General features: G+C 57.0%; 4 protein-coding genes across 6 annotated transcripts in view; 2 read left to right on the plus strand and 2 right to left on the minus strand.

Moving 5' to 3' along the window:
* Window positions 1-6462, plus strand: part of CSNK1G1 (casein kinase 1 gamma 1) — a 53060-nt gene extending 46598 nt beyond the window's left edge. The window contains exons 11-12 of one of the 2 annotated variants that reach the window (XM_017816968.1): window positions 218-241; window positions 3222-6462. In XM_017816968.1, coding sequence (XP_017672457.1) covers window positions 218-241; window positions 3222-3276 — 79 coding nt within the window. In that variant the 3' untranslated portion in view covers window positions 3277-6462. The remainder of the gene's footprint in view (window positions 1-217; window positions 242-3221) is intronic. The other variant, XM_017816967.1, reaches the window with a different exon arrangement.
* A 1427-nt stretch (window positions 6463-7889) lies between these two features.
* PPIB (peptidylprolyl isomerase B) lies at window positions 7890-10066 on the plus strand. The gene is made up of 5 exons (XM_017817005.1): window positions 7890-8157; window positions 8679-8792; window positions 8923-9016; window positions 9391-9575; window positions 9716-10066. The coding sequence occupies exons 1-5, from the start codon at window positions 8002-8004 to the stop codon at window positions 9836-9838; spliced, it is 672 nt and encodes a 223-aa protein (XP_017672494.1). The 5' UTR covers window positions 7890-8001; the 3' UTR covers window positions 9839-10066.
* Window positions 10067-10226: 160 nt separating this feature from the next.
* SNX22 (sorting nexin 22) lies at window positions 10227-14691 on the minus strand. 2 transcript variants are annotated; one of them, XM_017817007.1, is made up of 6 exons: window positions 14607-14691; window positions 11350-11433; window positions 11135-11239; window positions 10972-11066; window positions 10761-10828; window positions 10227-10631 (listed from the first exon to the last, which is right to left on the minus strand). In XM_017817007.1, exons 1-6 carry the CDS (start codon window positions 14673-14675, stop codon window positions 10546-10548), a joined length of 507 nt encoding a protein of 168 aa, XP_017672496.1. In that variant the 5' UTR covers window positions 14676-14691; the 3' UTR covers window positions 10227-10545. The 2 variants fall into 2 exon arrangements, with proteins under 2 accessions (XP_017672496.1, XP_017672495.1); XM_017817006.1 differs by having other exon boundaries at window positions 10761-10831.
* A 595-nt stretch (window positions 14692-15286) lies between these two features.
* SNX1 (sorting nexin 1) lies at window positions 15287-27832 on the minus strand. The gene is made up of 15 exons (XM_017817000.1): window positions 27685-27832; window positions 24261-24363; window positions 23307-23443; window positions 22695-22761; window positions 21572-21615; window positions 20497-20638; window positions 19939-20017; window positions 19612-19687; window positions 18801-18914; window positions 18574-18667; window positions 17446-17651; window positions 16638-16781; window positions 16204-16284; window positions 15830-15901; window positions 15287-15704 (listed from the first exon to the last, which is right to left on the minus strand). The coding sequence occupies exons 1-15, from the start codon at window positions 27814-27816 to the stop codon at window positions 15654-15656; spliced, it is 1542 nt and encodes a 513-aa protein (XP_017672489.1). The 5' UTR covers window positions 27817-27832; the 3' UTR covers window positions 15287-15653.
* Between the last annotated feature and the right edge of the window lie 156 nt (window positions 27833-27988).

Genomic DNA, 27988 nt, shown 5'->3' on the forward strand with positions numbered 1-27988 from the left:
GGGAAGGTGGAAAACCCCTGGAGAAGGTGGCGGCTGTCAGCGGCACCACAGCGAGGGCAGAGGTGGTGTGAGGGCTGGGGTGGGCGGCGGGCAGGCCTGGTGTGTGTCTGCCTCTGCACTGCATGTTTGCATGGCTGTGGTGACTCGCTTCCATCCCACCTCTGTGAACTAATCGCTCTTTCTTCCTTTCTGTGTTTTTTCTCTACACTCTCTGTAGCTGCCTGAAAATGCTCAACTTGTGGTGAGTCCCTCTCTCCAGTCCACATGCAAGGGGGAGCGGACCAGACTAGACTGGGGTTGGCAAAACCAAACCCACCAAACCCTAAAAAAGCACAAAGTCAAAGCCAACCCAGAGCTGTTTTGATTTTAGGGCCACGTGCAATACTGGGGAGGGTGTGGGCTGTGTCCGAGCGGCCACACTAGGCCGAGCAATTCGGCTGATCTCTGAACACATGGATGTAAAATCAGACTTTAATCTTTTCCTATTTGGCTTTCCATCTCCCCCAAACGTTTATGTCCCTGAGCAGATGATGCCTGATGGAGTTGGGCAGAGTTGGGACCAGGCTTGCTGGGCCTCTTGCAGGAATTCCTCACGCAGACGATTATGGAGGGAAAACCCTGTGCTGGGTATCCTGGGGAGGCAGTCACTTCCTTGGAGAGTCTCCTTTGGAGAAGCACAGGCCAGAGAGGATGGAAAGACAAGACTATGGAGTCCTCATTAGTGACAGAGCCCCTGCTTGGAGACAGTGGGTGGGAGACAGCTCCTTTTCAGCCAGCTGAGGTGCAGGTGAATGGATGTCTCCAGTAAAGAAGGGATGGAAGGGTTGGGATTAGCACTGGTCCAAGCCCAGCTCAGGGCTTTATCAGGGTTTCGAAGCTGCAGCTGTAGCATCCCAGTCTCAGGTTGTCCCATGGAGATGTTCCCTCCCTCCTGCCCCTTGGGGAAGCCACATACCCAGTAAGCAGGGGACCAAGTGGAGTTCACATGAAGAATTTGTATCTCAGGGAGGGCTGATGGGTGGGAATGGCCCCAGAGTGAGGGGACCAGGCCCGTGTGCTGTGAGGAATGTCCTTGTTGGATGGGAGACTGACTGCCTCTGCCCTGCTCTCCATAGGCATCACCTCCAATACCTCTGGCATCTCTGGCTTCTCTGTATGTCGTAGTCTGGGGCTGTTCTCTTGGGCATCGTCTGCATGCAGAGAGATCACGTTCTGTAATTGTCAGCCTGCCTTATTCTTTTATTTTGGTGTTTTGCCTCTGCCTGTCTGACCTGCCAGGATTTCCTTTCCTGAACCCTTCCCTGGACCTCTGAGTAAGAGCCTAAAAAGACAGTCACAAGGAAAAGCCAGAAGTCAGTCAGCTCCCTTTTCTGGGTACCCAAGGAGTCGAGTGCTGCTCAGCCTCTTCTTCCCTTACCCGCTGCATGCAAAACCATCACTCGTGCATCCTCCATCCTCTCTCCCCATGACCTTCCCCCCTACCCACCATTGCCCATGTCATGAAGGAAGGTGGCTGCTGTGGGAGAAAAATACTGCGACAGGTTAAAGCAGGAGGAGGGGGCAGATGGCTTGGGACAACAAAACACAAGAGCTGTCCTGGGGTGGGGGTTCCAGCCTGGGCCAGGGAGGCTGCAGGCGGCACACACACATCTCAGGGTGGGTGGGCAGTGATGGAGGCTCCTGCAAGAACAAGGGCTTGGCATTTCTCCTCATCCCACCTCCAGACTGGGTGTGGTCAGGAACCTTGAGACAAACCATGGACATTTTTCTCCTGGCCCTTAGTCCGTGCAGTGGGAGGAGTCCCTCTTGTGGGCCCTGTGGGGGCTCTCCCACAGGGTTTTGTGGCAGGGATTTGCTCTCCTCAGCAGACAATCCATGCTCACAGCGTGGTGGTGTTCACCCATCAGTTTTGCACCCCATAGAAAGGTTCATGCACCCAGGGACAAGCACCTTCAGGATGCGAGTAGGAACGAATCTGTTCCTCCAGCTCTGAGAGGATGGAGGTGTAATGCCACCATTCCACAAAGGACCCAGCAGAAAATAGTTTGGAGAAGTTGTTACAGTGGTCTTAAATGTTTTTAGTCTGTTGGTAACAGATGATTGTGGGAGAAAATGGTCTTTGCATCTTCACATTTGCCTGCCAGAGTTCAAGAAGTGTTTGGACAACGCTTTCAGGCACACAGTGGGATTCTTGGGGGTGTCCTGTGCAGGGCCAAGAGCTGGATTCGATGATCCTTGTGGGTCCCTTCCAAGTCAGTATCTTCTATGATTCTGCGGTCTACTCTGACTGCTTAGCTAGGCATCCGTTCCACCAGCCTGGAAGAGCAGTCTTCCAGCATCACCCAGACTTCTCCAGAGGTGGCTGTCCTGGCACATGGAGAAAGACACGTAGCTCAGGAGAACTCGCACAGAACAAGCACCTGTGCAGAGTATTCCTGGCAGTGGGCTGAGGGCAGGAAGATAGATACACCTTCAGCACCAAGGGATTCTGTAGGAAGCCAGCAGGACTATAGGATCTGGGTGACTGCTCCCAGTGTATCCCACGGGGAACCCATCACTCCTCATGGTGCAGCTGTGTTGGGCGTTCCTCTCCCCACCTCAGCCTCCACTCTCCATCCTTCTTGCTTCCCCCAATCCCTGGGCTTGTGCACCTCCCTCACATCAGATGGGGAAAGAAGCAGGGGTTCTGCATCCTGGCGCTGAGTGATTGATCCGATGTGGAAGCTCTGGTGAAAGGTTCAATAAAGAAACCTGGTCCCAGAGCCAAGGTCTCTTTGGAACTTGTCTTTTTAGTGAACAGTGGTGAAAACCATGTGTCTCATGGCTGGGAAGAGCAGCTAGGGCTCGCTGTCCCAGTCCGCTTCCTCTGTCGGACAGAGGGAACAGAGCACCTGGATACTGATTTACTGCTTTCCCAGATGGCTCCTTGTGTTCCTGCCCCCGTAAAGCCTTGGGAGGGAGAAGCCCAGCCAGCTCAGGGGCCCGGTGGTGGATCCCCTCAGCACACGGCTCACTGGTGGTCTCCCAGTCTGGGCTGGTGGGATCACCATCCACCAGCCCCTGCTGACCATTCCAGGGGCCAAAGGTGTGTCCAGGCCTGTCGAGCAGAGGTGCTGTTGCATGTGGCCAACACAGGGACCCCGGGGCGGTGTGGACTTCCTGGGGTTGCCAGGACTTGGTGCTGGGCATGGGGCTGACTCTCCTTGTCCTTTGTGTCCCAGGTGCTGCTGCTTCTTTAAGAGGAAACGGAAGAAGACGGCTCAGCGTCACAAGTGACCGGTGCCTCCTGGGCCTTGCAGGAACCACCGCGCCTGCAGCTCCTGCCCTGAATCACTGGAAGGGGCTTCTCTTTAGGGGGGAGGAGGAGGAGGATGAGGCAGAGGAGGAAGAGAGAAAAACAAAACAAAACAAAACAAAAAAAAAACAAAACAAAAAAAAAAGTGACATTTTAAACCAAAAAGAGAAGAAAATGTTCCAAAACAAACCACTCTGGGGTGGATCTGCTGAATGGTCTCCCTCGTTCACTCCAAGCCTGAAGCTCCTTTTGGGACCAGGACTGTGGCTGGCTCAGGTCTTGGTCGCCCTGGGAGGGGGGCTGGCTGGCTGACCCTCCTTCCCCTTGTTTACGGCGAAGGCATCGTTCACGCAAACCTGAGGACTGTGCTTAGTTCCTGCTCACTTTCCTCCCCTCCCTCCCCTGCGCTCTGTGCTCCTCCGTCCTCCTCCCTCCTTAATTAAGTGAAGAAATCCAATAGGATTGATTGGCTGTTGAGAGGGCAGGAGGATGTGAGGCAGGCAGGAGAGTTGCTGGGAGAAGGGCCTGACCGCTGCAGCAGGAAGAGACAGGTTCCCTCTGCGGCTCCTTGGGAACAGTTACACTGTAATGTGCAAGCTGTGAGAAATTTGCAATCTACTGTTCCAGTTAGGGTTTTTTTTCCGGCTCCCTTGACACCTCCCTCCTCTGACGGTAACAGAGCAATGTGGATTGTTTTAAAGAAGCTGACGTCGTTGCACTTTTTATTATTTTTAGCATTTACAGATGCACATTGTATCTGTGGATCTCTCCGTGGCCGCGCCAGCGCAGGCAGACATCCAGCGGGGAAGACGGTGGATGCACAGAATGCCCTCGAGTGGGGATGTCCAGGACCCTCGTGCCAGGCTGGGGCTCCCAACGCCCGCCTTGGGGCACACGCTGAGGAAAGCATACTTGAATTTCCACTCACCCTTCCTAGCTGCCGGTGAATGTCCCTTCCATGGTTTCCTATGCCGTGCCTGACCCAGCTGGCCGGGAGACGCGAGGCCGTCACCCAGTGTTGGCAGGAGGGAGTGGCATCGTCTTTGCTGAGCCAGAGGAATTTGTGCTGGTTTAAGAGGTAGATCTGGATTGAGGTTCCTGGGAAGCAGCCGTTTCCCGAAGTGTGGGCAGCCAGGCAGCGTTCCCAAATCCCTCTGTGGGGTGGTTGTGAACCTTCTGTGAGAACACCTTAGCAGGAGCAAAGCTTCCCTGGCAGGGAGAGGATACTTCATGCCTTAACACTGATCCCATTTCCCGATGGTCAGATAGGTTTGACTGGAATAGCCTTTATGTCCTCTCCATGAGCGTGGGGCCGGGCGTGGGGGACACCGTCCCACCCCCCAGAGCAGCCACGGTTCTGCACCACTTTGAGCCAAATCAATAGCAAGGAAAGGGCTTGGGGCACTCTGCACACCCGTAAAAACAAGGAAATCTTGCCTCCTGCTGCAGTGTTTCCCAAATCAGAGGAGGCTGAGGCTGCCCAGGGGTTCCCAGGAGGTGGCAGGGCTGTGGGAGAACTCAAGCAGCTGTTGGGAACGTTGTGAATAAGCTCCTTGGACTTAGTCTTTCGATATATGACACCAGGCCAGGCAGGGACTGTTCACTTGAGGGACTTGCTTGTCATAAACTGGGGCCTGGCTCACCCCAAAATCCTGGAGAGCGTGAAGGGAGGAAAGGGAGAGACTAGATCTCATTATCTTTTATTTGTTTTAATGATGATCTGCATAGCTTGGAGTTCACAGAGTGGCATTCCCAGGAGGTTCAGTTCCCCAGGCTGGGTAGAAGTGGGTGTATAGGGCAGGAGATCGCCCTGGGCAGGGAGCTCTGGGCTTGCTCCTCGTGAATCCCTGAGACAGGCAGGACACTGGTTAGAGCAGAAAGGCTTTGCTCCTCACCGGGATCCCCCCGGGGTGTCTCTTGGCCATGTTCTCTCCATGCCTTATCCCAAGGAGCTCTCAGCTCACACATGCACCCCTTTCTCCCTTTGCAAAGCGCTTTCCTCCAGCCATGCTGTGGGCCAGGGCAGGAAGGAGGCAGGAAGGGGACCCCTCACCTCCCACCGGGACATTCACTCTCTTGTCCCCTCCCACCAGAGGGAGGACAGGGACCGTGGCCACGTTCCACCTTTCTCTTCCCGAACTCCTCTGCTGCCAGGGGCTCCCAGGAGCCCTGTATCTGTCTCTGGCATAGGTGTTCCCCTCTCTGCTGTAGGAAACCATGGTTTGGCGTCTTGGGAGGAGGGTCCATGGGCATGGGAGCTCCTCGGGAGCCGCCCTGCCCGCTGCAGATGGAGCCAGGCCCTGAGACACTTCTGTTGCTGCCCTCCCAAGCCCCACTAAGTGCCTGTCACCAGAACTCGATTCCTTCTGCATCTCCTGCCGTGTTTGGTCATTCCTCGCTGCCTCCGCTCAAGGAGCAGCTTGTAGTTGCAGCATATGTAAGTGTTTGCAGGGTGAGGGAGGGCGGGGGGGAAAGGGGCCATCTCAACAGGTTTTGTTCTTAAATGTTTTTGGTTTCTTTTGTTTCAGTTTTTTTTTTTTTTTTAAGTGAATGTATTTGATTGTTTAGAAACTTTCCTGACCTTGGTTTTAAGTGGGTTGGTTTGAAAGCTGTTTCATGGTGACCCACTACGGCTTCTCTCCAGAGATATGATGTTCTTTTAATCCTACGATGATGTGTTTGTAGGGGAGGACTGTCCCCCCACGGCATGCTGGTAATGCTCACTTGTACCAAGCCCTCTTGCACTATAATCGTACGTTGGACTCTTCAAAAAAAAAAGGGCAAAGATGTGGGGTGGCTTTTTAACAAAAAATTAAAAAAAAAAAAAGGGCAAATAAAGCAGGTTAACAGCAAGTCCCGTTCTTGAGGGAACCGCTGTCCCCAGGGAGCTCAGAGGTGACGAGGAGATGCAGCCAGACTGAGCCAGCCATGCTGTGGTAGGACGCAGGGCATTAACCTGGGCAAACCCTCCTCTCCTTGCTGGGAGCCGTCAGAGTGGGGAAACCCTGGGGTTGGAGGGGAGGGGGCTCTCTGGGGGCTCCCTGGGGGTTGGGCTGGTCTCCGACGTGTCTCTCTGCGGCTCAGCCCGCCAACGTTGCGATGCAGTCTTCTGAGGTATCAAGTGAGATGATTATTATTATTTTTTTTCAATAAAACATTGCACTGCTGCATTGTTCTCCATGAATAGATGTATTTATTACCTCAGCCTGAGCACTGTGCTTGTGTTTTGTCTTCCTTTGGCTGCGCTGGGCACTGAGCCCTCTTTGGAGGGGACAGTGCAGGGGGTGGGACCTGGCAGGACCCTCTCAACAACTTCGTGTTGAGCCATGGATGGTTTGGCCCCACAGAGCTTGGCCAAGGCGTGGTGACACTGATTTCCCTTCTCCCTGTGGCTGCACATTGCCAGTTCAGCTGTCCTGGGTAATGGGATGCCTTGTCCTGGGGCAACCCTTGAGAGGGACCACAGGAAAGGGGTGCTGGGACCTGCCCGCCTCACCTCTTCCCCTGGCAAGATGGAAGAGTGGATCAGGCTGTGGGATAAAAACTGAAAAAGGGAGTGAGAGAAGCCCAAATTCCTCTTAAATAGCAGGAGTGACCAGGCTGGAAACACACAGGAGTGACTGTGGTGTTGCAGCTTAGCACCATCACTGAAGATGTCCCTGCCCATGACAGGAGTTGGACTTTTAAAGGTCCTTTCCAACCCAAACTAATCTGTGATTACAAATCCTGGAGTTAGTTGAAGATGTGGGGATTACGTTTTTATTTAGTGTCAGCTAAATTTAGTGTCAGCTTTATTTAGTGTCAGTGTCAGTCCCCCAAAAGACAAACCTCAAAGGTGAAGTTGCAGGTTCTAAGGGCCAGGGAGGAGATGCTTGGGGTTTGTATCCTTGCCAGAGCACATGTATCCCAAAAACTAATTTTCGGGAACAGGCAATGAGAGCTCATACTAAAAAAAATCTACATTTAAGGCTAGGAAGTGGGGGGGAAAGTGTCCCAAGAGCGATTCCAGCGTGGAGCAGGTTCCAAGCACGGGAACATCTTTGTTCAAGTGCTCTCCCTGTGTGGGGACAGTGACAGCTGCTCCAAAGGTGCTGTTTGGCTCTCGGGTGGCATCTTTATAACGCCGTTCTGCTCACTGACACTGACTCGCAGCCATTTGGCTGCACCGGGGCACGGCTCGGCCTCCTGGGGGGATCGAGCGCTCCTTTGTTTTGGCCGCTCAGTGTCCCCATGCCCCTGGGGACACCGGACCCGGGCACACCGGGGACACTGGCACAAGGGACACCAGGGACACAACGGCCCCGGATCACCGGCTCGGGGGGACACCGGACACAGTGGCCTTGGGGACACCGCCCCAGGGGGCCTCGGGGGAGGGACACCGGGACACACCGACCCCGGGTCACGGGCTGCCCTCACACCCCGCCCTCCGCCAACATTGGCCGCCGACACCCCTCGGCCCCGCCCCCGTCCCGCCTTCTTCCCTACGGCGTCCTATCATCACGCCAGCCCGCTCTTGATTGACAGCGCCGCGGCCGCCCAGCGAGGGGCAACGTGGCAGCCGCCCGCGCCCCGCCCGGCCGGAAGGCGCCACCTCCCCCCCCCTCTCGGCCGCTGTTGGTCGCGCCCGGGCGGGCGGAGCGGGCAGGCGGCAGCGAGGGCGGTACCACCGCGCGGCGCGGGTGGGGGTGCGCGGCGGGCGTGGCCGGATGCCGGCGGCGCGGCGGGCGCTGTGGCCGGGCTGCGAGCGGCGCAGGATGAAGGTGCTGGTGGCGGCGGCGGCGCTGGGCGCGGCCCTCCTGCTCCTGCTGCCCGCGGCCTCCCGCGCCGACGAGCGCAAGAAGGGGCCCAAGGTCACCGCCAAGGTCGGGGGGGGCCGGGCCGGAGCCGGGGCGGGGATGGGGCGGGGGAGGCCTCGACGGGGTTGTTGGGGTGAGAGGGGCCTGGATGGGCTGAGGGGTGTCTGGCGCTGAGGGGGCCCGGATGGAGGGGAGGGTGTGGTGGGAGGCCGTGAGGGAGGAGGGCTTGGGAGGGACGGGCAGCTGGGATGGGGGGGTCTGGGATGGGCGGAGGAGGCCTGGAGGCAACTTGGCCCAGCCTGGGGGGAGCTGAGGTGGGGAAGACCCAGCTTGGAGTGAGGAGGAAGGACTGTGGGGTGAGGAGGTCCTAGACGGGGTGGGAGAGGCCTGGGCTGAAGGCCTGGGTTGGAGGAGCCCAGCTGAGATTGTGGGGTGATGGGATGCAGGCAGGGAGGCGGGGTAGACCGGACCCAGTGAGATTTTGGGCCTGGTTGGACTGGGTGAGTGGGACTTTTGGGAGGTGGGTTGGCCCAACAAGGTGAGTGTGGCTCCCGTGGTGTCCCCCTAACCTTCCTGCACCCCCCAAGGTGTTCTTCGACCTGCGGATCGGGGAGGAGGACGTGGGCCGTGTCGTCATTGGGCTCTTTGGCAAGACAGTGCCCAAGACAGTGGAGAACTTTGTGGCATTGGCTACCGGAGAGGTGAGGGGCCCACGGCCCCCTGGGCCTCGCTGGCCCCTGGGAGGCTCCTACTGACCTGGGGCAGTGCTGGGTGCAGGGAGCTCTGGGCCATCCCTTTGCCTCACTCCATGTTCTGCCTCCCCACTTCCAGAAAGGATTTGGCTTCAAGGGCAGCAAGTTCCACCGTGTGATCAAGGACTTCATGATCCAGGGAGGAGACTTCACCCGTGGCGACGGCACTGGAGGTAACTTGGCCCACACCAGCCCATGGATCCAGCCACTGTCTGGGAGTGAAGCAGAAGCCATGTTCCCAACAGCTGCCTGGCTGCCCTGGGACCAGTGTGGAGCTGGAGCAATGTAGGAATGAGTGGGCATGGAGTTCATAGAGACCTGGCCTCAGAGCAGAGCTGGGTGCTGGGGTAACTGGAGTGCTGGAAGCCTCCTGCTCTGGTCCCTGGGGGCATGACCCTCCTTGCCCAGCTCATGGGGGCTTCCAGCTCCCTCCAGCAGCCCATAGCTCATGGTTCCCTGTGGCATTGGTGTTCGTCCCCACTGTGGAAGTGCTTGTTCCCCCACCACCGTCATCACCCCCACACTGCCTTTTTGTCCCCACCCTTAGGAAAAAGCATCTATGGGGACCGTTTCCCTGACGAGAACTTCAAGCTGAAGCATTATGGGCCAGGCTGGGTGAGCATGGCCAATGCTGGCAAGGACACCAACGGCTCCCAGTTCTTCATCACCACCGTGAAGACGCCGTGGCTGGACGGGAAGCATGTGGTGTTTGGCAAAGTGCTGGAGGGCATGGTGAGGGCCCAGGGGGAAAAGGGGGCCTGGGAGAGTGGGACTGGGCAGGCGAATGGGCTGGGAGGCACCTGGAGAGGGACAGGGGTTGGCCAAGCTGGCTCTGCCTGTGTGTCCCACTCTCACACCTCTCCTCCACCCAGGACGTGGTGCGGAAGGTGGAGAGCACGAAGACCGACAGCCGGGACAAGCCCCTAAAGGACGTTGCCATCGTTGACTGCGGCACCATCGAGGTGGAGAAGCCCTTTGCCATCGCCAAAGAGTGAGGGACCAGTGGGGGTGGCAGGGCCGGCACCGGGGACCTGCTGGGGCATGAGGGGGCCATGGGCCTGGGGCTGCCCCGCTCTTGGGGCGGGGGAGCAGCCACGGGGTCCTGCTGTGTCCCACTGCCCAGGCCCCTCTCCCAGCCAGTGGGACGGGGCACGGGCTCCTCTTCCATCACTTTTGTAAGAAGCACATGCTCCAATAAATGTGACCAATGTGTTTTTTAAAGAGCTGCCTCTCTCCTACCTTCATGGGGGTGCAGATCCCTTCCCATCCCTCACCTGTGTGCACCCCTCAGCCTTCCATCTCCCTTCTTCTACATCCCATCCAGCTGGGAGCAGTGCCACAGTTGGCCCCAGGTTTGCTTCACAGAATTCCACAGCACAGCACTTTGCCAGGCAATGAAATCCAAGAGATTTATTGTACCAAAGCCAGATGCAGAGGGGTTTTCCAGCATGGTTCAGCATCCAAAGGCTCCAACTACAACCCCAAAATATTGGGAAGAAGGCAGAGCTCCTACTCTCTCAGAAAAGGCACTTTGGATGGTGGTGGGAGAGCAGCTGTGGCTCCCACTGTCCCCTTGGGTTCTCCCACTCAGTTTTCCTGCCCCAGTGGGGAGGAGTCATTTTCACCACAGCTGAGGATTTTTTCCTCACCACTGCAGCCCTGGGAGCTGGATGGGTGCCTGGGAGCCTGGCATTCCAGGGGCTCAAGGCACGGCCTGGCTGGGGGTGCAGCTTGGAGGGAGGTAAAGGCCTTGCAGGACCCCGGTGAGGACGGTGTTGGGGAGCAGATCTGCAAGGAGAGGAGGGAGCTGGAGCAGCTGGTTCCCTCCTGAGCCCCATTAAAGGAAAAACATCTTTTAGGGACCCAGGAGAGCCTTTTGGAGGTTTTGGGGACCTTCTCTGTGGTCCTGCTCCTTACCAGTGTCACCTGGCCCCACATATGGATCAGAGCAGAAGCCGATGACAGGGCGCTGGGAAGGCAGGAGTCTGCTGCCATGGGAGAGGGGATATCAGCCCCTAGCCTGTCCCCATCGTCCCCAACCCCGTGTCCTGGGGTGCTTCTCACAAGTCGGGGGGATGATCCCAGTGCCGTACGGGATAACCGTGGTACCAGTAACTCATCTACTCACGAGGGGCTGCCGGCCTTGGGGTCTTGCTGGCACCGCCGCACCTTCAGGAAGTCCAGCACATCCTGGGGCAGCTCCTTGTTGTGGTACAGGACACCCTACCGTGGCCCAGGACAGGTCAGCATCCCAAAAAACCCACCCCACCCCACTGCTGTGCACACCTCACCCGCAGGTAGAGCTCCAGGCCCTGCCGGCGCTGCTCCAGTGCTTTGGGCATCCAGTGGGGGACATGGCGTGGGGGGAAGTCGGGCACCTTGCAGGTCTTCTTGATCTGGAGTGGAGTGTGGAGGGCATCAGGGCAGTATGGGCCAGGGAGGATGAGGCTGAGCCTCCTCGTGTCCCCTCCCTGTGTCCCCTTCCAGCAGAGCCAGGGGGTCTCACCCGCTTGTGTAGTGCCTGGAACTCGCTGTAGCGCTTGGTCACCGTGTGCCGCCGGCCATCGCACAGCACCTCCACCCGGAACACCTGCAAGGGGGGCAGACCTCATCAGCCTCATCCTCATCATTATCACTGGCCTCATCATCCTCACCATCCTCATCATCTTCACTATCCTTATTGTCCTCACCATCCTCATCCTCACCATCCCCATCATCCTCCCAGGGAAGGCAGGAGCCCCCAGTTCCCCCACACACTCCCCACCTAGGGAGGGTACTTGGGAATCTCTACCCCCTCCCGCTGTCCAGGACAGGCAGAGACCTCCAGCCTCTCGGGTAGACTCCCAAACCTCTGGGGGCAGATGAGGTCACCATGGGAGCAGGCAGGAACCCCCAAAAGCAGATGGGACGCCCCCTCCCAGATCAATCAGGAAGGTGTGACAGCCTGGGGTTGGTTTGATATCCCACCCCTCACCAAACCCCAGGGCAGTCAGGACCCCTGGGGCTGGCAGTGACCTTCACCCCCTGGGGCATGTGGTGACACCAGGGAGGGGCACATGGGGACCTCCAGCTGCTGGGACAGGGAGAAAAACCACCCTTCCCCAAGGCAGGTGAGGTTCCCCCCACCTGGGGACAGTCATGGACCTCCACCCCCTGAGGCAGGCAGGGGACCTTGCTCTTTCCCCATGGGACCAGAGGGAACCCCCAGACCAGGAGTTCCCCACCCTCCATTCCCCAGGATCAGTGGGAATCCTCCAGCTAGGGACATCTAGTGCCTTCAAGGGTGGAATGTCCCCAGGCAGACACCCCTGAGGAAATACAGGGACCTCCACCCCATGGTGCCACAGGGTAACCCCTGAGCCAAGATACAAGGGCAGAGGGCCCACCTCAGTAGGGAACCCTGTGGGGGCCCCTGCCCAGCACCCCCTGGGCCAAGGACCCCTGTCCCCTCCCTTTCAAGGGCTAGGTGTCCCCCTTCCCAAGCAGGGATCCATGAGGATGCAGTTGGGGACCTCCACTCCCCCAGGCAGATAGTCCCATCTGCCCCTCTCTCCCCACTCCCCCCCTCCTCCCCTAGACAGGCGGGACCCCTGAGAGCCAGTAGGACCGCAGGGGGCAGGCAGGAACCCCTCGAACTCTTGGAGCATGTGGGGACGTCCGGGTGGACATGTCAGGACCCCACATCCCCCTCCACCATTCAAGGCAGGCAGGGACCCTCATCCTCAGGGCAGAGGGGCCACTCAGAAGCAGACAGGGACCCACCAACTCCCTGGTGCCAGAGGGACCTCCCCCAGGGCAGAGGGACACCCCCTTTTCAGGGCAGAGGGTGCCCCACTCTCAACAGGGTCACAGGGCATTTGGGGGCCCCCAAACTCTGGGACAGGTGGAGACGAATCTCGTCTCCCCGGCCAATGGGAACCCTCTGTGGGAGATACAGGGGCAATCAGGAGCCAACAGGAGACACCATTACCACCACCAAGGGCCAGCAGGAATCCCCCAGGTCAGCAGGAATCCCCCCCTTTCAAACACAGAGGGCCCCCAGGCAGGGACTTCAACCTCTGGCAACCCCCCAGGACAGAGACACCCCAGTGACCTCCTCCAGCAAGGACCAGGGGGGCAGCTGGGGACCTCTACACTGGGGCACCTCAGTCAGGGAGGCACCCTGGGGACAGGGGGGGACATCCAACCTCCTGAGCAAAGGGGGACCTTCCCCTCCCTGCCCCAGGATCGTTATCCCCAAGGGCAGATGGGGACATCCAGCTACCCCCTGGGGACAGAGGGGACCCCTCAGGCCACAGACCCCAGGTTTCAGGGGTAGAGAGTGCACTGGCAGGGACCACCCCCCCCCCAGACACTTGGGAGAAGGACACGCCTGCACCTCAGGGGCAGAGGGGGTGACAAGGACTCCCCCCAAGAACAGAGGGGACACACTCTCACCAGGGACACTCTTTCCCCACCCCTTCCATGGGTAGAGGGTCGGTGTCATTTCCCCCTATACCCCCGCCCGGCAGGGATTCCCTGGATGCAGGCAGGGACTGCCACTCCTGGGCATTTGGGGACAGAGGGGTGGCACTTCACGACATCCCACCCCCGGGGCAGATGAAGGACACACATGCCTGGGGCAGATGGGGGTACCTGAGGACAGACAGGGACCCTCCTACCCCTCTGGGGCCAGAGGGGATCCCTCTGGGTAGAGGGTAGAGGAACACCCCCAATTTCAAGGGCAGAGGGTGCCCCCAGCAGGGACCCAGCACGGGCAGAGACCTCCAGCCCGTGGGGCAGGTGGGGACTCCTCAGGGAACACTTGGGGACCTCCAGCCCCTGGGGCAGCGGGAGACAAACTCCTCCCTGGAATAGGTGGGGTGTCCTGTGGGAACTTGGGGGCCTCCAGCCCCAGGGTGGGTGAGGGCACTCCGGGCAGACAGGTATCCCCCCACCTAGGGGGCCAGAGGGCCAGAGCAGGGACCCCTCCTTTCAAAGGTAGAGGGTCTGTGCCCCTCGCCGGCAGGGACCCCTGGGGACAGGCAGGACCTCCACTCCTGGGGCATTTGGGGGACCCCTGGTACCTTCAAACCCTGGGGCAGGAGGAGAAAAAACCCCCGGAGGACGGGGACTCCAGTCCCAGGTGATGTGGGGGCATGCCGGGAAAGATGGGGACTTCCCCAAGAGGACACCCCCGGATCAGCTCCCCCACCACCACCAGCAGGGACCCCTGGGGCAGATGGGTCACTCCTGGGGACATTTGGGACTTCCAGACCCCGGGGCAGAGGGAGACACGCCCATCCACCCTCCCCGGACAGACGGTAACCCCCACCCACGGGGGCAGAGGGGACTCCCAGACCAGGGACACCACCACCCGCCTTTCAAAGGTAGAGGGTCTGTGCCCCCCCCAGGCAGGGACCTCCAGTCCTGGGGCAGGTGAGGGACCCCCGGGGACACTTGGAGACCTTCAAACCCTGGGGCAGGAGGAGACAAATCCCCCGGAGCGCGGGGGACTCCAGTCCCAGAGCACGTGGGGCCATGCCGGGAGAGACGAGGACCCCCCAACAGGGACCCCCGAACCAGGCCCCACCCCCCTCCACCGGCAGGGACCCCTGGGGACACGCAGGGACCTCCACTCCCGAGGCAGATGGGGAACCCTCGGGGACAACTGGGGACCTCCAGACCCCGGGGCAGAGAGAGACACCACCCCCCTCCACCCTTCTTGGGCAGACGGGGACCCCCGCGGGCAGCCAAACCTCCACCCCCCGAGTCCCCGCTCACCGTGTGTGCCCTGTCGGGGCTGCGCGAAGCCGCCGCGGGTTCCGCCGCTGGGATAGAGACGGCGATCATGGCCCAGGGGGCTGGGGGGGCCGCGGGGCGGGGAAGGGCTGCGGGGCCGGGGAGGGACCGCCCCGAGCGCCCACAGCGGGGACACGGTCCCTAAAGCACACCGGGGAGGGTCCTGCGACCCCACATCCAGCACAAGGGGAAGAAGGGGGGGGAATGGAGGAGCCGCCGGGACGCCGCCGGGACAGGGATATGGGGAAAGGAAAGTGGGAAGTCAGAACCAAGCTGCGTTTTCCCTTTTTAAGGCAGAAGGGGTATCGGTTTTGGTGAAATCCACATGTGGGGGGCTGGGGGGAGGTTGAAGGGGCAAACCCGTCCCTGGGCACGTTGGGGCAGGAGCATCACACCCCCAAAGGCTTCCCAGTGGATTTTAGGGAATGCCACAAAGTGGAACCGCTGCAGAGCCCCTGCTGAGCTCAGATCCTAAAAACGGCTCCCACTGGGAGCAGGGCAGAGAGCCAAAGCCTAATCAGGAGCAGGGACAGGTGGCCAGGGCAGTGTCCAAGGTCACTCCTGTCCCCGACACAATACGGGGGAGGCTCCACTGCCTCCCCCAAACCCCAGAGAATGTGCCGTTAGCTCTCCCCACGCCCACCCCCAACACTCAGAGCCTGTTTGCCCTGATAGAAGTTTTATTACAGAATTTTAATGGCACTGCAGGAGTAAGATAAATCATTAGAGCCCTAAAACCCTGCCTGAAAAATAGACATTTGCCAGATCTTGATAACCCCCTGGCTGTGGGTCTGGTCTGGAAGCAGGAAACTAGTTTTTCTTCAGTAAGAAAATATATGTTGCTAAATGAAAAATATACAGTTAGAAGAGTTACTGGCTCGCAAGCTGCTCGTCTGGGGGTGACACCTCTACCAGCTCCAGCATGTGGAACGAGGGGTCGCTCACGTGGAAAAGAGGAGGAGGTATAGTGTATATATATATTAAAAAAAAAAAAAAAAGGCAAAATAAAGGTTTGTTCGCTCGGTCCGATTACGAAATGGCCTTGGCTTCAGGCAGGAACGCTTCCCAGTACTTCACCAGCTGCAGGGAGGAGAGAGGGAGAGAGTCAGGAACCTTGAGGACGCACTTGCAGAGGGGGGTCACACTTGAGGGGTTCACAACCTGGGCCTGAACTTGGAGGTAAAACCACATCAGGGGCCACTCACCTGTTGCTGAGAGTTTAACAACGTCTCAAGGTATTTCATGACGTGGTTTCTGAAGTCCTTGGATTTCTCTTTCTGCAAGAGATGGGCATGAGGCTGAATCAAATACCAAAACCCTCCTGAAAGAGAAACTGCCAGGATGTTCCTGTTCCTCCTGGGGCCTCACGAGAGGACCGGCACAAGGGCCTGGGAGATGGAGGATCTTTGCCCACCCACCTTCATTTGAACAGATACCCTGTGGAGAAGCCGCCTCAGCCAGAAGCCCTCAGCAATGCCCCAGCTCACACATGTCTGGATTTATGGATACTGCCGGATACCCAGGTGCCCCATGGCTGACCCAGGCTGGTGTTCCCAGCCCAAGGCTGCCCCAAACATACCTCAAACCGTATCACTTCCTTGCGGATGACGGCAGAAATCCGCTCAAAGTCCCTTTCATACTGTGTCACACGGGACTCCCACTGTGGAGAGAGGAAGTGTGCTGTTTCAGGGCAGGGGAAGGAACTCCTGCTCCCCTCTCCAAGGGTGTCTGTAGCCACGACTGGATGTGTGAGAGGTGTTGCTGGAGCAGAGGCCGGTGTTCCTGGTCTTCTTCACCACAGGAAGCTCAGCAGGGAAGTCACGGGAGGTGGGACCATGAGCAGCTCCACTCAAGGCTGGCTTATCCCTTGTTGCAGCTTGGCCTTAGACACCTGTCCCTCCTGCTCAGGAGGTCCTCCCCAGCCCTGACGATCCCTTCTCCAGCTCAGAGGGTCCCCTGCTGGAGCACAGAGGGTAGGAGCAGAGCAGAGATCCCATGCTCCTCATTCCCTACCTCCGAGATCTCCTCCTTGGCCTGCTGCAGCTTGTCAGGTTTGTTGGCCCACAGCAGCCTGGCCTCCATCTCCCTCTTCTTCTGCAGCATGGTCTGGGCATCCTGCCACCGCTGCCAGGTCTTCATGCGCTGGTCAAAGGCTCCCTGGAGGCAAGGAGGAGGCAGAGGTTGAGCTCTGTGCTGCCAGAGTGGCTCCAAGGGGCTCTGCTGGCAAGGAGACACTTGCCAAGGGGATAACTGAGGTGCTGCACCAAAGCTGAGCCAGAACACAGACTGGATCCTGCTCTGGAGCACCCACAGCTCCCAGTATGGACTGGCAGAGAAGGGAGGTTGTGTCCTGGCCTCTGTAGCCTGCAGAAACTCCTGCTCAGAAGCAGGATGTGTTTGGGGTGGGAAGGGCTCAGCCTGCAAGACCTGCTGCTCTCTTGGGATTGCTTCTTCCAGCCTCCGGCAAGAAGGCCAGAACACCAGACTTGAAGACTAAGGCTCTTCCCCAGCAGGCACTTGGCAGGCCTATCTGCACCACTTGGATCACAGGTCATCAGCTCACAGCCTCAGCCTTCACCTCTGGAAGGGCTGAGGCCATTTACAAGCTGGGAACTTGCTCCACATCCCCTCTGGAGAACAGTGGCATGGCCAGGCCTCACCTCACCAAAATTTTCCAACCTAACTACCTGCTCGCCTGGACAATCAACAAGTTTCCCTGTTCCTGGAGAACCCATGCCATGTGTGCCCTCTGTTTGAGTTTGGAAGACCTCCTGGCATCCCTAAGCCTAAGCTGGGTACAAGGAGCAGGAGCAGTGCTTACCCTCACAACTGAGAGCAGGCGGATGTAGTCCCCCAGGAGCTCGGCCAGGAGGAAGAAGTCATTGTTGGCCTGTTCGTGGTGCAACTGTTCAATCTTCTCTTCCACCTCAGCCAGCTGGGACAGCGCCCGGGACAGGGCCGTGTTGTCCTCCGAGCTTCCCAGCATGGCCAAACTCTTGGCAAACTGGGCTGTGTTCAATGCCAGCTCTAGAAAAGGGATGAGAGTCAGGAGATGGGCTGGGCTGCACCGGGTGCTTCCCAGCCCAGGGGTCAGCCCGAGGAGTTGAGTCCCAGGAGACATCAGCTGGAAGGGCCAATGCTGGCTGGGTCAGACCAGCAGCTTCCAGCCACGAGGAGAAGGGAAGCAGCCGAGCAGGGGGACAGGCACAGCTTTGCAGGAGTCAGTCAAAACATGCAGAAGGAGGAAAACATTCTCACTCCCTGCCAGAGGATGGGTGGGAAGACATAAGATTAGGTCTGCTCAGGTTTGCTACAGCAGCCTTCATTCCCACGAGAAAAGGCTAAGGGAATTGGGACTGTTCAGCCTGGAGAAGAGAAGGTTCCAGGGAGACCCTAGAGCCCTTTCCAGTGCCTAAAGGGGCTCCAGGAGAGCTGGAGAGGGACTTTGGACAAGGGCCTGGAGGGACAGGACAAGGGGGAATGGCTTCCCACTGCCAGAGGGGAGGGATAGATGGGATATTGGGAAGAAATCCTTCCCTGTGAGGGTGGGGAGGCCCTGGCCCAGGTTGGCCAGAGAAGCTGTGGCTGCCCCTGGATCCCTGGAAGTGTTCAACGCTAGGTTGGACAGGGCTTGGAGCAACCTTGGAGAGTGGAAGGTGTCCCTGCCCAGGGCAGAGGGATAGAACAAGATGAGCTTTAAGGTCCCTTCCAACCCAGACCATTCTGGGATTCCGTGATCCCATAGGACATAAGTTCCCTTCCACACCACCATCCCAAGCTTGTGGAGCTGGACAGAAGAATTGGGGTGACATTTTTACTTCTGTCTCCCATGATGAAGAGACTCAGAAGTGTCCCTGGGACACCCAGCACTCCTAACCCCCCTCAGGCACTGCCCAGGGTGTGACTGTCACAGCCCAAGCCCCGGAGTGCGTGGTGCTGATCCGGTCACCTTTCCGGTGGTTCACGAGGGTCTCCACCACCGCGTGCAGCTTCCGCAGCCGCTGGTCCTCACACTCCACCTCCTGCAGCTTCTCCTCGAACCACTGGAAAGGGTAAATCCGCAGCTGATTCCCACACGTGGGGCTTTCCCTGCACCCCGCACCCAAAGCTGGGGCTGGGAAGGGCACGTGGCTCCGGAGCGAGGACAGGGACAGCCCAGGGTGCCCCAACACTTACTATGTCTGATTCATTCATCTTGATGGTCATTTTACTGACAGCATCTGTAGCTTTGTTGAACATCTTCAGTATTCCTGCTCCACTCAGAGTCTGGGTGCTTACTGCTCTTGGGAGCTGGAAAGGAATGGAAAAATTTGCTTTGAGATGTGAAAAGATAGAGACAGGCTGGAGAGCTGGAGGTGCTCGCCTGGAGAAGAGAAGGCTCCGGGGAGACCTTAGAAACATTTCCAGTGCCTAAAGGGGCTCCAAGAGAGCTGGAGAGGGACTTGGGACAAGGGTCTGGAGGGACAGGACAAGGGGGAATGGCTTCCCACTGCCAGAGGGCAGGCTTAAGTGGGATATGGGGAAGGAATTGTTGGCTGTGAGTGGGTGAGGCCCCGGCACAGGTTGGCCAGAGAAGCTGTGGCTGCCCCATCCCTGCAAGTGTCCAAAACCAGGTTGGATGGGCCTTGGAGCAACCTGCGATAGTGGAAGGTGTCCTTGTCCGTGGCAGGGGGTGGGAACGAGATGGGTTTTAAGGTCTCTTCCAATCCAAACCATTCCATGATTCCATTTTGCCTGAGGTAACTGCTGAGTGATCTCTCCCTGCCCTTATCTCAACCCATAAGCCTTTCATTATATTTTCTCCCCCTGTGCACCTGAGGGGATGATGGAGTAGCTTTGGTGGGTACCTGCTGTCAACCCACCACCCCAGTTCCCACTCCCACTCTAAGAGGAGAGTTTTGCAACATCTTGCCTCCTTAACTGCTTAGGTACCATTGCCTTCAGCACTTCCAAGAAACTTGGAGCTACCTTATTCCACACTACTGACCTCTTCCTTTTCCAAGAACTCCCTGACGTCTGGGTCCTGCAGCATGGTTGGATGGCTGACCACTCTCCGGAGGTACCTGTGGAGAGGAACACACACCAGGAGTTGCTTTGGCAGCAGCAAACCTGGCTCTGAGCCATCAGAGTGAGCTGTGACACGCTTGGTATTTACTTTGGAAGAGCAGCTGGAAAGCAGGAAATCAAAGCCAACAACTGTTCTAATTCACCCACCAATCTTCCTACCTCCCCATGGACTTTGGTGATGCCACCAGGCAAGACCAGACCTCTCAGAGGTCCCTCCCTTGGTCAGGGACAGCTGTTGGGGTTGTACCTCTCGAGAGCAGCCCGACGTTTTTCTAGGAACTCTGCAGAGGAGGAATCTTCTTTCCCAACTTTCACTTTGGTCATGCCTGGCGCAGAAGGAAGATGTGATTTATGAGCTGCTCTAAACTCCACACACAAGGTAAAGCGGTTTATTACAGACTATCAAGGTGATAGTATAGGAATCTTACAACAGGAATTAGACCTTGGATCAGCAAGAGCTACTTGGAAATTTAAACCCAATGAGTTTTGACACAGAAAAGAAGCAAACCAATGGTCTGGACTCAAGTGAAACAGCAACTTAGTGACACCACAGAGGTTTTACTCTACATCAAGCAGGTGTGGAAGCATCTGTGAACTCCATCAAGACTTTCAGCCCAGAGCTGCAAGTAGGAAACCAGAGCTTTGTCTGTGCCACAGAACCCAGGTTATTTTCCTTGGCTACTCTGCAGCTTCTATCAGCTCTGAGACTGCTGCAGGCCTGTCCTCAGGCACAGAGCTCACCACCAGAAGGACCTACAAGAGCTGTGAAGGCCTAGTGCTTGTGCTCTGCACCTCCACCACTCACCTATGAGGCTCTTCTCAGGCGGCGGAGGGACAATGAACCCGTTTTGGGCATGTTTCTCCGACAGCTTCTCATAGAGACCCAGAAAGTCACTGAACCTCCTTTTCACTGAGAACTGCTTGTTCCTGAACATCGGCATGCTGGTCTGGGGGGAGAGATGGGATTTGGGTCAGACATCCCCAGGGAATCTCCCCTGGCACACATGGCCTTGCCAGCTCTACCTGTCACTGGGATGTGGTGGATGTGTGAGCTCTGCAAGAGGTCAGGAGGGAACAGAGCAAGTTTTGGCCCAGGTTTTCCCTGATTTTCCTCCCAACTGTTCTCCTTGGAGCAAGCAGCATCATTAATGGCACTAAATAACTGAGCAGCTGGTAGTGTGGCCACAGGCTGCTCGGTAAGCCCTGCCTGCTGCCTAATCCCATCATCCCTGCTCCACACAGGAACAGGGACCCCCTGCAGGTCACCTAAAGACTACAGGGGCCACCAGTGCTTCAGGATGTGTTTGCAGAGCAGGATTAAGGATAACAAGTATTCTAGTCCCCTCTTCAGTCCACGGGTTGCCTGTAGCCCAGCAGCCATGGTACAGGCAGCTGGAACAATTTTCCAGAGCCCAGAGGAGCACTCCAAAGCACTCCAGCAGCTGCAGGAAGCTCCATTTCTCTTGGAAATTGAGGGAAACGGGTCCTGATGTGAAACCAGCTACAGCAGCAGCTCTGCAGCAAGTGCTGAGCTCAGGTCAGCTTAGTCTGATGCTGCCATTGGCACTGAACCTTCAGCAACAGGCCTGGTATCTGGACGTCATTCCTGCTGCTCCCTTGAATGCAGAGAATCCCTATCAGTCAGAGCTGCAAAGAGGGAACTGGCTGGGAAAATAATGCCAGTCTCATTTCAAATAGATTCCAACCCTATTCCACAGCTAGGCTCATCCTTTGTGGATTATAACTCCTGAATCCATGGAACAAGGCATTCAGACCTCTGTTTATTTAGGTCACTGCTGGCTTGGCTAAGGACAGACAGTCCAGCTGCCTTTACACATGGAAAAATAATGGAGAATCAGACACAGAGGAGTTAGACATACCTGTGTTGACACTTTGTAGGCTACATAGGCGTTCATGCCATCCCCTATGGAAGACAGAAACGAGATGTTGGATTCACATGAGTGCTTTCCACTATCCCCTGAACACAAGCACAAGGTTCCTGGCCTTTTCCTGCCTCGTCATTCCCAATTTTGGGTCTAACAGAGCCCTGGATTTCGCACAGAACCACAGGTAGCATGCTGCTACGTGGCCCTAGACCCCTGCCCAGCAACCACTTCCTCAACCTGCCTGCTCATCCCTCCTCACACTTCCCACGGAGCCAGCTCTGACAACTGGGCGCTTGTTGTGCCGGCAGCGTTTGGGTTGGCTCCACACTTTTGCTCAGCACCCAACAATTTGGGGCTGTGTGCCACATGAAGAGTCTATTCACGGGATGAGTGACAGGCTGGATGGGACTGGATCCTGGAACACCACAGGCAGTTTGCTCCAGCTAACACAGAAATGCCCTTGTTTACCTGATAGTTTAACCAAAGGGCATCCTCAGAGCTCCAGTGCTACCCCTAAGTCTACCTCTGATTTGCACCTCCCAGCTCCAGAGATCACAAGCCATGGAGTGGGAACAACCTGCCACTCGTGAGGCTGCTCCTCTGGCTGGGATCAGGTGTTCCCTTGGGTTCTGTGCATCCCAGAAATTTCCACATAGCTGCACAAGGCTCTCTGACCCCCACTTTCAATAGACAGAAATCCTCTTGCTTCTCAGTTTGAAGCCAGAGCTGCTTCCCTGGTAAGCACAGCTGCTAGGGAAGGTGCCAGAGCATGGAATAATACACTTACTTTCAGGTTAAGGGAGTTTTGCTTCCCCACACAAGGCATGTCACATTTCCAGGCTCCAAGCATCCCAAAACCCCAGTCCTGGCTCCCTGGCTTTCCAGAAGCTGCCTCTGCTTTGCTTGTTTTCACCCCAGGCATTTTGCTGTTCACAGCCTCATTTCTTTGAGATCCTGGAGGAAGTCTTGGAGAAGTTCCTCCAGGATCAAGTCTGTTCTTGGAGACAGCCTCACAGCCAGAGCTACAGCGTGGAGGTTGGAGCTGCAGAACAGGGTCCCACGGCCAAGCCTGGCTCCTCTAACCGTGTTCACTGTGCAGTACAGGACAGTAACTCACCAACTTTCTCCGGGTCACTCACTCCTACAGTCAGGTCAAACTTGTCCTCCTGCTCCTCCTCCTCCAGCTGTTTGGAGCAAGCACACAGGGACAGCAAGTTAAAACCAGGAAGCCAGACCTCAACCCACCCCAAACCACTACGGTGAGCTTGTCACCCTGCCTGGGCATCTCACTCCAGCCAGGGTCATTTCATAAAGCCTTCCAGCTCCTCACTCATGTCCAGGATACACATTCCAAGGATCCCAAACTGGATTTGTCTTTCCTACACCGCTATCTGCCCAGACTGATGCACGAACTGCTCAGCCCCAAGGTGAAACTCTGCAAAGCTCCGAGTCCCAGCTCAGACCCCCAGGACCAGAACCACCACTTGCTATTCCAGCTTTGGAAGCAGCCTGAAAATTCCACAGGAGTGGAATGTCACCAGTCTGACCTAAGCTCCACTCCAGTGGTATCAGTCCCAGACTGATGGCCTGAGATACAAGTCACAGCATCCAATATGGCAATTACAGTAATTACATCCTTTCAGATTCATGTTTGCAACTGAGTAAACGGACAGGTTCCTGCCAAGGATAGTCTGGAACCAGCAGGACAGGTAGGAAGAGCAGTTCTCACCTCTTCATAGCTCTTTGAAGGGTTTCTAGAAGAAGAACTTGCAGCTACATCTAACGAGGGGGGAGGGTTGGATGCTTTGGCCACCTCCTTCTTCTGGTTGTTCTGCGTGCTGTCGAGGGACAGCTCCACAGTAGCATCTGTCAAGAGAAGTTTGTAAGGTCAGCCTCTCTCCTCAGGGCTTCTGGAAAGGCAATTGCAATATTCTCTGGTTCATGGGATCTCAGGAGTAACAATAGTCTAAACTAGCAAAAAAAGAAATCCATCGAGAGGACACCCGTAAGCACTGGGAAGAGCACGACTTAAAGCAGTAAGAGCATTTGATCACTCCTGCTGGGGAACATTATGTTAATCCAATGAACTTCTTATTCCAGAAGGAGCCAGGCATCATCTCCTTGCTGTGTGCTAGAGGAGCTGCACATTAGAACAGCTAAAGCTGGATTTTACCTGGCACGCAGGCCAGCCTGGGAAGAAGGTGCCTTCCCAGGCCTCTTCTTCATCCAGAGGATGTAAAAACCTCCACCTCTTAGCAGAGGTCTCCAAAACTGACTCTCTGCCAGAGTTGTTCCACCATGCCAGGGCTGGGGAAGGTCTGAGCCTCCTCATTTTCACCTGCTGAGGGGTGTTGTGTTTCCAGTTCCTAGGGAACAGTCATGTCTCTACTGGAGACGCTTCCTCCACTGGCACAGAGGTAGGAAAAGGTGGATAACGAAAGTCTTTTAACTCTGAGGAGACACCATCGAAGGTTTAAAGTAACAAAACTAAAGCAAATCAATTTTTAATCCTCTTCAACTCCCAAACAGTTATTCCTGTGGCATGATTATCCTGGACACCTGGAAGAGGCTAATCCAACCTTCCCAAACACAATGCAGGCTAGAACAGGAGTTTGAGATGAGCACTTGTGATAGTCCTGAAGCTCCAAGTGGCCCAGTAAACACCCAGTAGACACAGACTCACCTGCAAATAGGTCCTGATCGTCCTGCTCCACATGAACCCCGTTCTCTTTGGAAGGGCTGCTCACAGGGAGGAGAGATTCCTTTTTTGGGGCCGGGGGATTGCTCTGTGAGAGGGTTAAAAGCACACAGACACAAGGTCACTTATGCTGACGGATGGAGGAGCAAACATGGCACTTCCTCATCACCCCACCCTGCTGCCCTTCCACCCACCCTTCAGTGTCAGCATCTTTGCCACTGTTAAGGACACCGAGTGTCACACCAAACTCCACAGCCAGTTTCCACCCTGATTTTTATCAGAACAGGAGCAGCTCGCAGGTCACTGGGATGTGCCAGCCCACCAGGAAAGACCATTCTGGCTGCTGGGAGCAGCCTTGGGGACAAGGAGACAGCCCACATGAGAGCTTGTATGCCAACCAGTCCACCCTAGCAGAAAGAAGAGCTGCTCCTGCATTCCTGTTATGGAGGCTGGCATCCCAAATCATCCCTCAGTCATCCCTCATCCCAATTCACCCTTCATTTTGCAGGCAGACAGATATTCCAAGGAAGAATGGGACAGCAGTGCTATTCTGTAGGTCCTGGCAGAGAACAGAACGGGTCTTTGACAGGCAGTAAATGGAGCTCTATTAGCAGTGACTCCGGACCGACAGGCTCCTTGGCACTCTGTCCAGCAAGGAAACGCCGTCAGATCCCACTGCTCCTGACAGAGCAAAGCAGTGCTGAGGTAGCTCCTCTTTGAGGTGGGCTCATGTCTTTGGGTGGTAAAAGAAATAGCCTTCAAAACACCCACTTGATGGCGAGTCCTCCTGTGTTTGAGGATGTTTTGTTGAGGAGGGTTCACACAGATCCTCCGCTGCAGGAGCTCTTCAAGCTGGTAGACAAATCTCAGTCTGCGAGGACAAGGCAGTTTTTTACCAGAACCGCTTCCCAGTTTGCCTTAAATTTAGTTTCTCAGACGTGAAAGCACCGCACCCTGTTTCTACTTCTCCATCTGCTGCTACAGAGGAGCTGTGGCCTTGTTTAGCTCAGCCCACGACACGACACCAGCTGTCCCAGGGCCGGATTCAGCACCCCCCAACATCGTGTGTGCGGGCAGAGGTGCCCCCATGCCAGCCTGACACTTTTTTGGGAAGAGCTGGCCCTTGGGGGCATCCCTAGAGAAGGATATGGTCATACAGGGATCCAACCTCACAGTCTACAGCTTCCTCAGGAGGGGAAGAGGAGGGGCAGGCACTGATCTCTTCTCAGTGGTGACCAGTGACAGGACCCCAGAGAATGGCCTGAAGTTGTGTCAGGGGAGGTTTAGGCTGGATATTAGAAAAAGGTTCTTCCCCCCGAGGGTGGTTGGGTGCTGAAAAGTGTCCCCAGGGCAGTGGTCACAGCACCAAGGCTGCCAGAGCTCAAGAAGCATTTGGACAACGCTCTCAGGTACATGGTGTGACTCTTGGGGATGGTCCTGTGCAGGGCTAAGTGTTGGACTCGATGATCCTTGTGGGTGCCTTCCAACTCAGCATATTTTGGGATTCCATCACAGGCAGGTGAGGTCCAGCTTTAGTTATATTTGGGTCTGACCCAAACCCTTCTTTGCTGGCTACTGAGCCACATGAATATCAGCAGCTGGGCGGATCTACCTCCCTTGCTTCCCAGAAAGTGTTTTCCTAATGTTCAAGGGCAGAGAGACAAACAAAGCCACCAGTTTGCATGGAAGAGCCAAGTATTAGTTATGACAGTGGCTTCAACACCACCACTAAGAACCTGATAAGCTGCTGCAGCTTCCCCAGCCTCCCCTTCCAGTACAGGAATTCCTGTAAAATTAAATGGCATTCATCCCTTTTGGTGGGCCACAACAAGCCACCTATTACATCCTCCAGTTCTTCACCAAAGAAAGATCCTGAGAAGCTCCAGGCCATCTCCACGACCTGGTGCCTGCCAGAGGTACCAGCACCTTCCTCTTGCCTGGTCCAGGGTTGCACTTTCTCGAGTTGTTTTCCAAACACACCACCCAGCTGCTGTTTTGCCCAGAGCAGTGCCAGAGTTTCATCCTCACAAGGTCACAATCTCTCCACAACCCCCCAGATCTGGCTTGTTCCCTTATCCCAGGCCACTGGCAATACCAGCACAGCTCAAGGACACCAGGCACGAGTTGCACCAGAAGCAGAGCAGAGGTTGCTCTGGATTTGTGCCGGTGGCAGAAGCTTGGCCAGGCCATTCCCAGTGGATTCACATGGTCACAGCCACACTCTGCTCGAGGCTTCCCCAGGCTGGGAAACTGCAGAATGTTGCTGGAGGGCCTCCTGCCACAGACACCAATCCCTCCTGCACTGCTGGCTGGATCAGACAGGCTGGAAACAGCCTGGGAGAGGTGGACAGAGGCTCCTGGAGCTCAGGGAGTCAATCCCGCAGCATTCCAGCCTCCAGCCTGTTGGAAGAGCTTGTCTAGCAGAGATCCTTGCTCCATGAAGATGCTGATCCTTGGGAGGTTACCAGCTGGTTGAGGAGGGATTCAGTTTGGGAAAGCAAACTGAGGCAGTGTTTTAACTCCCCTCCTAACTGCCGGTCACTGCCTGGAGCAAACACCAGGACAGAGCTGGCACAGAGTTAGTGCCAACAGCCTTCAGCAACCTGGAATTCCTGCACAGGGGACTGTTAGAAACAAGGAAAGGTGCTGAAATCCTTCACACCTCCACCTTCAGTGTGGAATTTGTGCAGCAATGCAGCAACTGTTCGCTGAACCAATACCACCAAACCCTCCAAGACCCTCCTTCAGCCCAGTAGGGCACTGGTGAGCCCCCTCCCACTAGGCAGGGGACACTGGATGCCTCCTGTCACCTCACCCCCACTGCACTGGGGGTTCACCCCTCAATCCCAAACTGAGGGCAGCAAGCACTACACCAGCCACACCAGTACCCTCTGGACGTCGAGGGGACCAGAGCTGACAATGCTGGGGGAAGGCAGATGGGGCTTCCCCCCACCGTGAAGCCTCACAAGCTCCACAGCAAAGAGGCCGAGCTGCAGCTGCCACTGTGGGATGGTTTGCGTTTGAAGGGACCTTAAAGCCCATCTTGTTCCACCCCCTGCCATGGGCAGCAACACCTTCCACTAGACCAGGTTGCTCCAAGCCCCGTCCAGCCTGGCCTTGGGCACCAGTTCTGCAGGACTGGCCAGGTTACAACCCCGGGGAAACGAGGAGTAGCCGAGCACAAGCCCCTTCTCAACCCCACAGACACGAGAGCCACCGCCGACCTCCAGCCGGCCCCCAAGAGGAGGGGGCGCGGGGTACCCTGCAGGGACACACGCCCAGAGCCATCGCCCCCCTTTATCTCGGGGGGCTTTGGGGCGTTTCCCCTTGTTTTCACCAAGCCCCGTTGCAGCCCGCAGGCACCGGGCCCGGCCCCTCAGCGCCCCGCGGGGGGTGCTGCCGCACTCACGCTGCCAGTGAAGATGTCCTCGCCCTCCGAGTCGCTGTCAGGGGCGCCGGGCCCGGGGGGCTCGGGGAAGGGCGGCGGGCGGCGCTCGGCTGGGGAGGGCGAGCGGGACCCGCGGCCGCCGCCCGACGCCATCGCCGCCGCTTCCGCCCGCGCCGGAAGCGCCCACCGCGCCTTAACCCGCGGGGGCGGGGCCTCGGTGGCGGACGGGTTTCGGATTGGCACCGCCCCAGTCCGCCCCGCCCACTCCCGGCACGGGCGGCCAATGAGCGCCGCCGCTCGGCGCCGCTGCAGGGCGTCGCGCGGT

This window comes from Lepidothrix coronata, unplaced genomic scaffold (assembly GCF_001604755.1).
Source record: "Lepidothrix coronata isolate B3197 unplaced genomic scaffold, Lepidothrix_coronata-1.0 Scaffold58, whole genome shotgun sequence".
NCBI lineage: Eukaryota > Metazoa > Chordata > Aves > Passeriformes > Pipridae > Lepidothrix > Lepidothrix coronata.

Coding starts and splice junctions, on each gene's coding strand:
- SNX1 (XM_017817000.1), bottom strand. CDS start 27,816: ATGGCGTCGGGCGGCGGCCGCGGGTCCCGCTCGCCCTCCCCAGCCGAG. Junction 19,688..19,938: donor CGTCGGGCTGCTCTCGAGAG/GTACAACCCCAA, acceptor TCCTCTCCACAG/GTACCTCCGGAGAGTGGTCA. Junction 15,705..15,829: donor TGTTAAACTCTCAGCAACAG/GTGAGTGGCCCC, acceptor TCCTCCCTGCAG/CTGGTGAAGTACTGGGAAGC.
- PPIB (XM_017817005.1), top strand. CDS start 8,002: ATGCCGGCGGCGCGGCGGGCGCTGTGGCCGGGCTGCGAGCGGCGCAGG. Junction 8,158..8,678: donor GGCCCAAGGTCACCGCCAAG/GTCGGGGGGGGC, acceptor GCACCCCCCAAG/GTGTTCTTCGACCTGCGGAT. Junction 8,793..8,922: donor TGGCATTGGCTACCGGAGAG/GTGAGGGGCCCA, acceptor CCCCACTTCCAG/AAAGGATTTGGCTTCAAGGG.
- SNX22 (XM_017817006.1), bottom strand. CDS start 14,675: ATGATCGCCGTCTCTATCCCAGCGGCGGAACCCGCGGCGGCTTCGCGC. Junction 11,434..14,606: donor GCCCCGACAGGGCACACACG/GTGAGCGGGGAC, acceptor CCCCCCTTGCAG/GTGTTCCGGGTGGAGGTGCT. Junction 11,067..11,134: donor GCCTGGAGCTCTACCTGCGG/GTGAGGTGTGCA, acceptor GGGCCACGGTAG/GGTGTCCTGTACCACAACAA.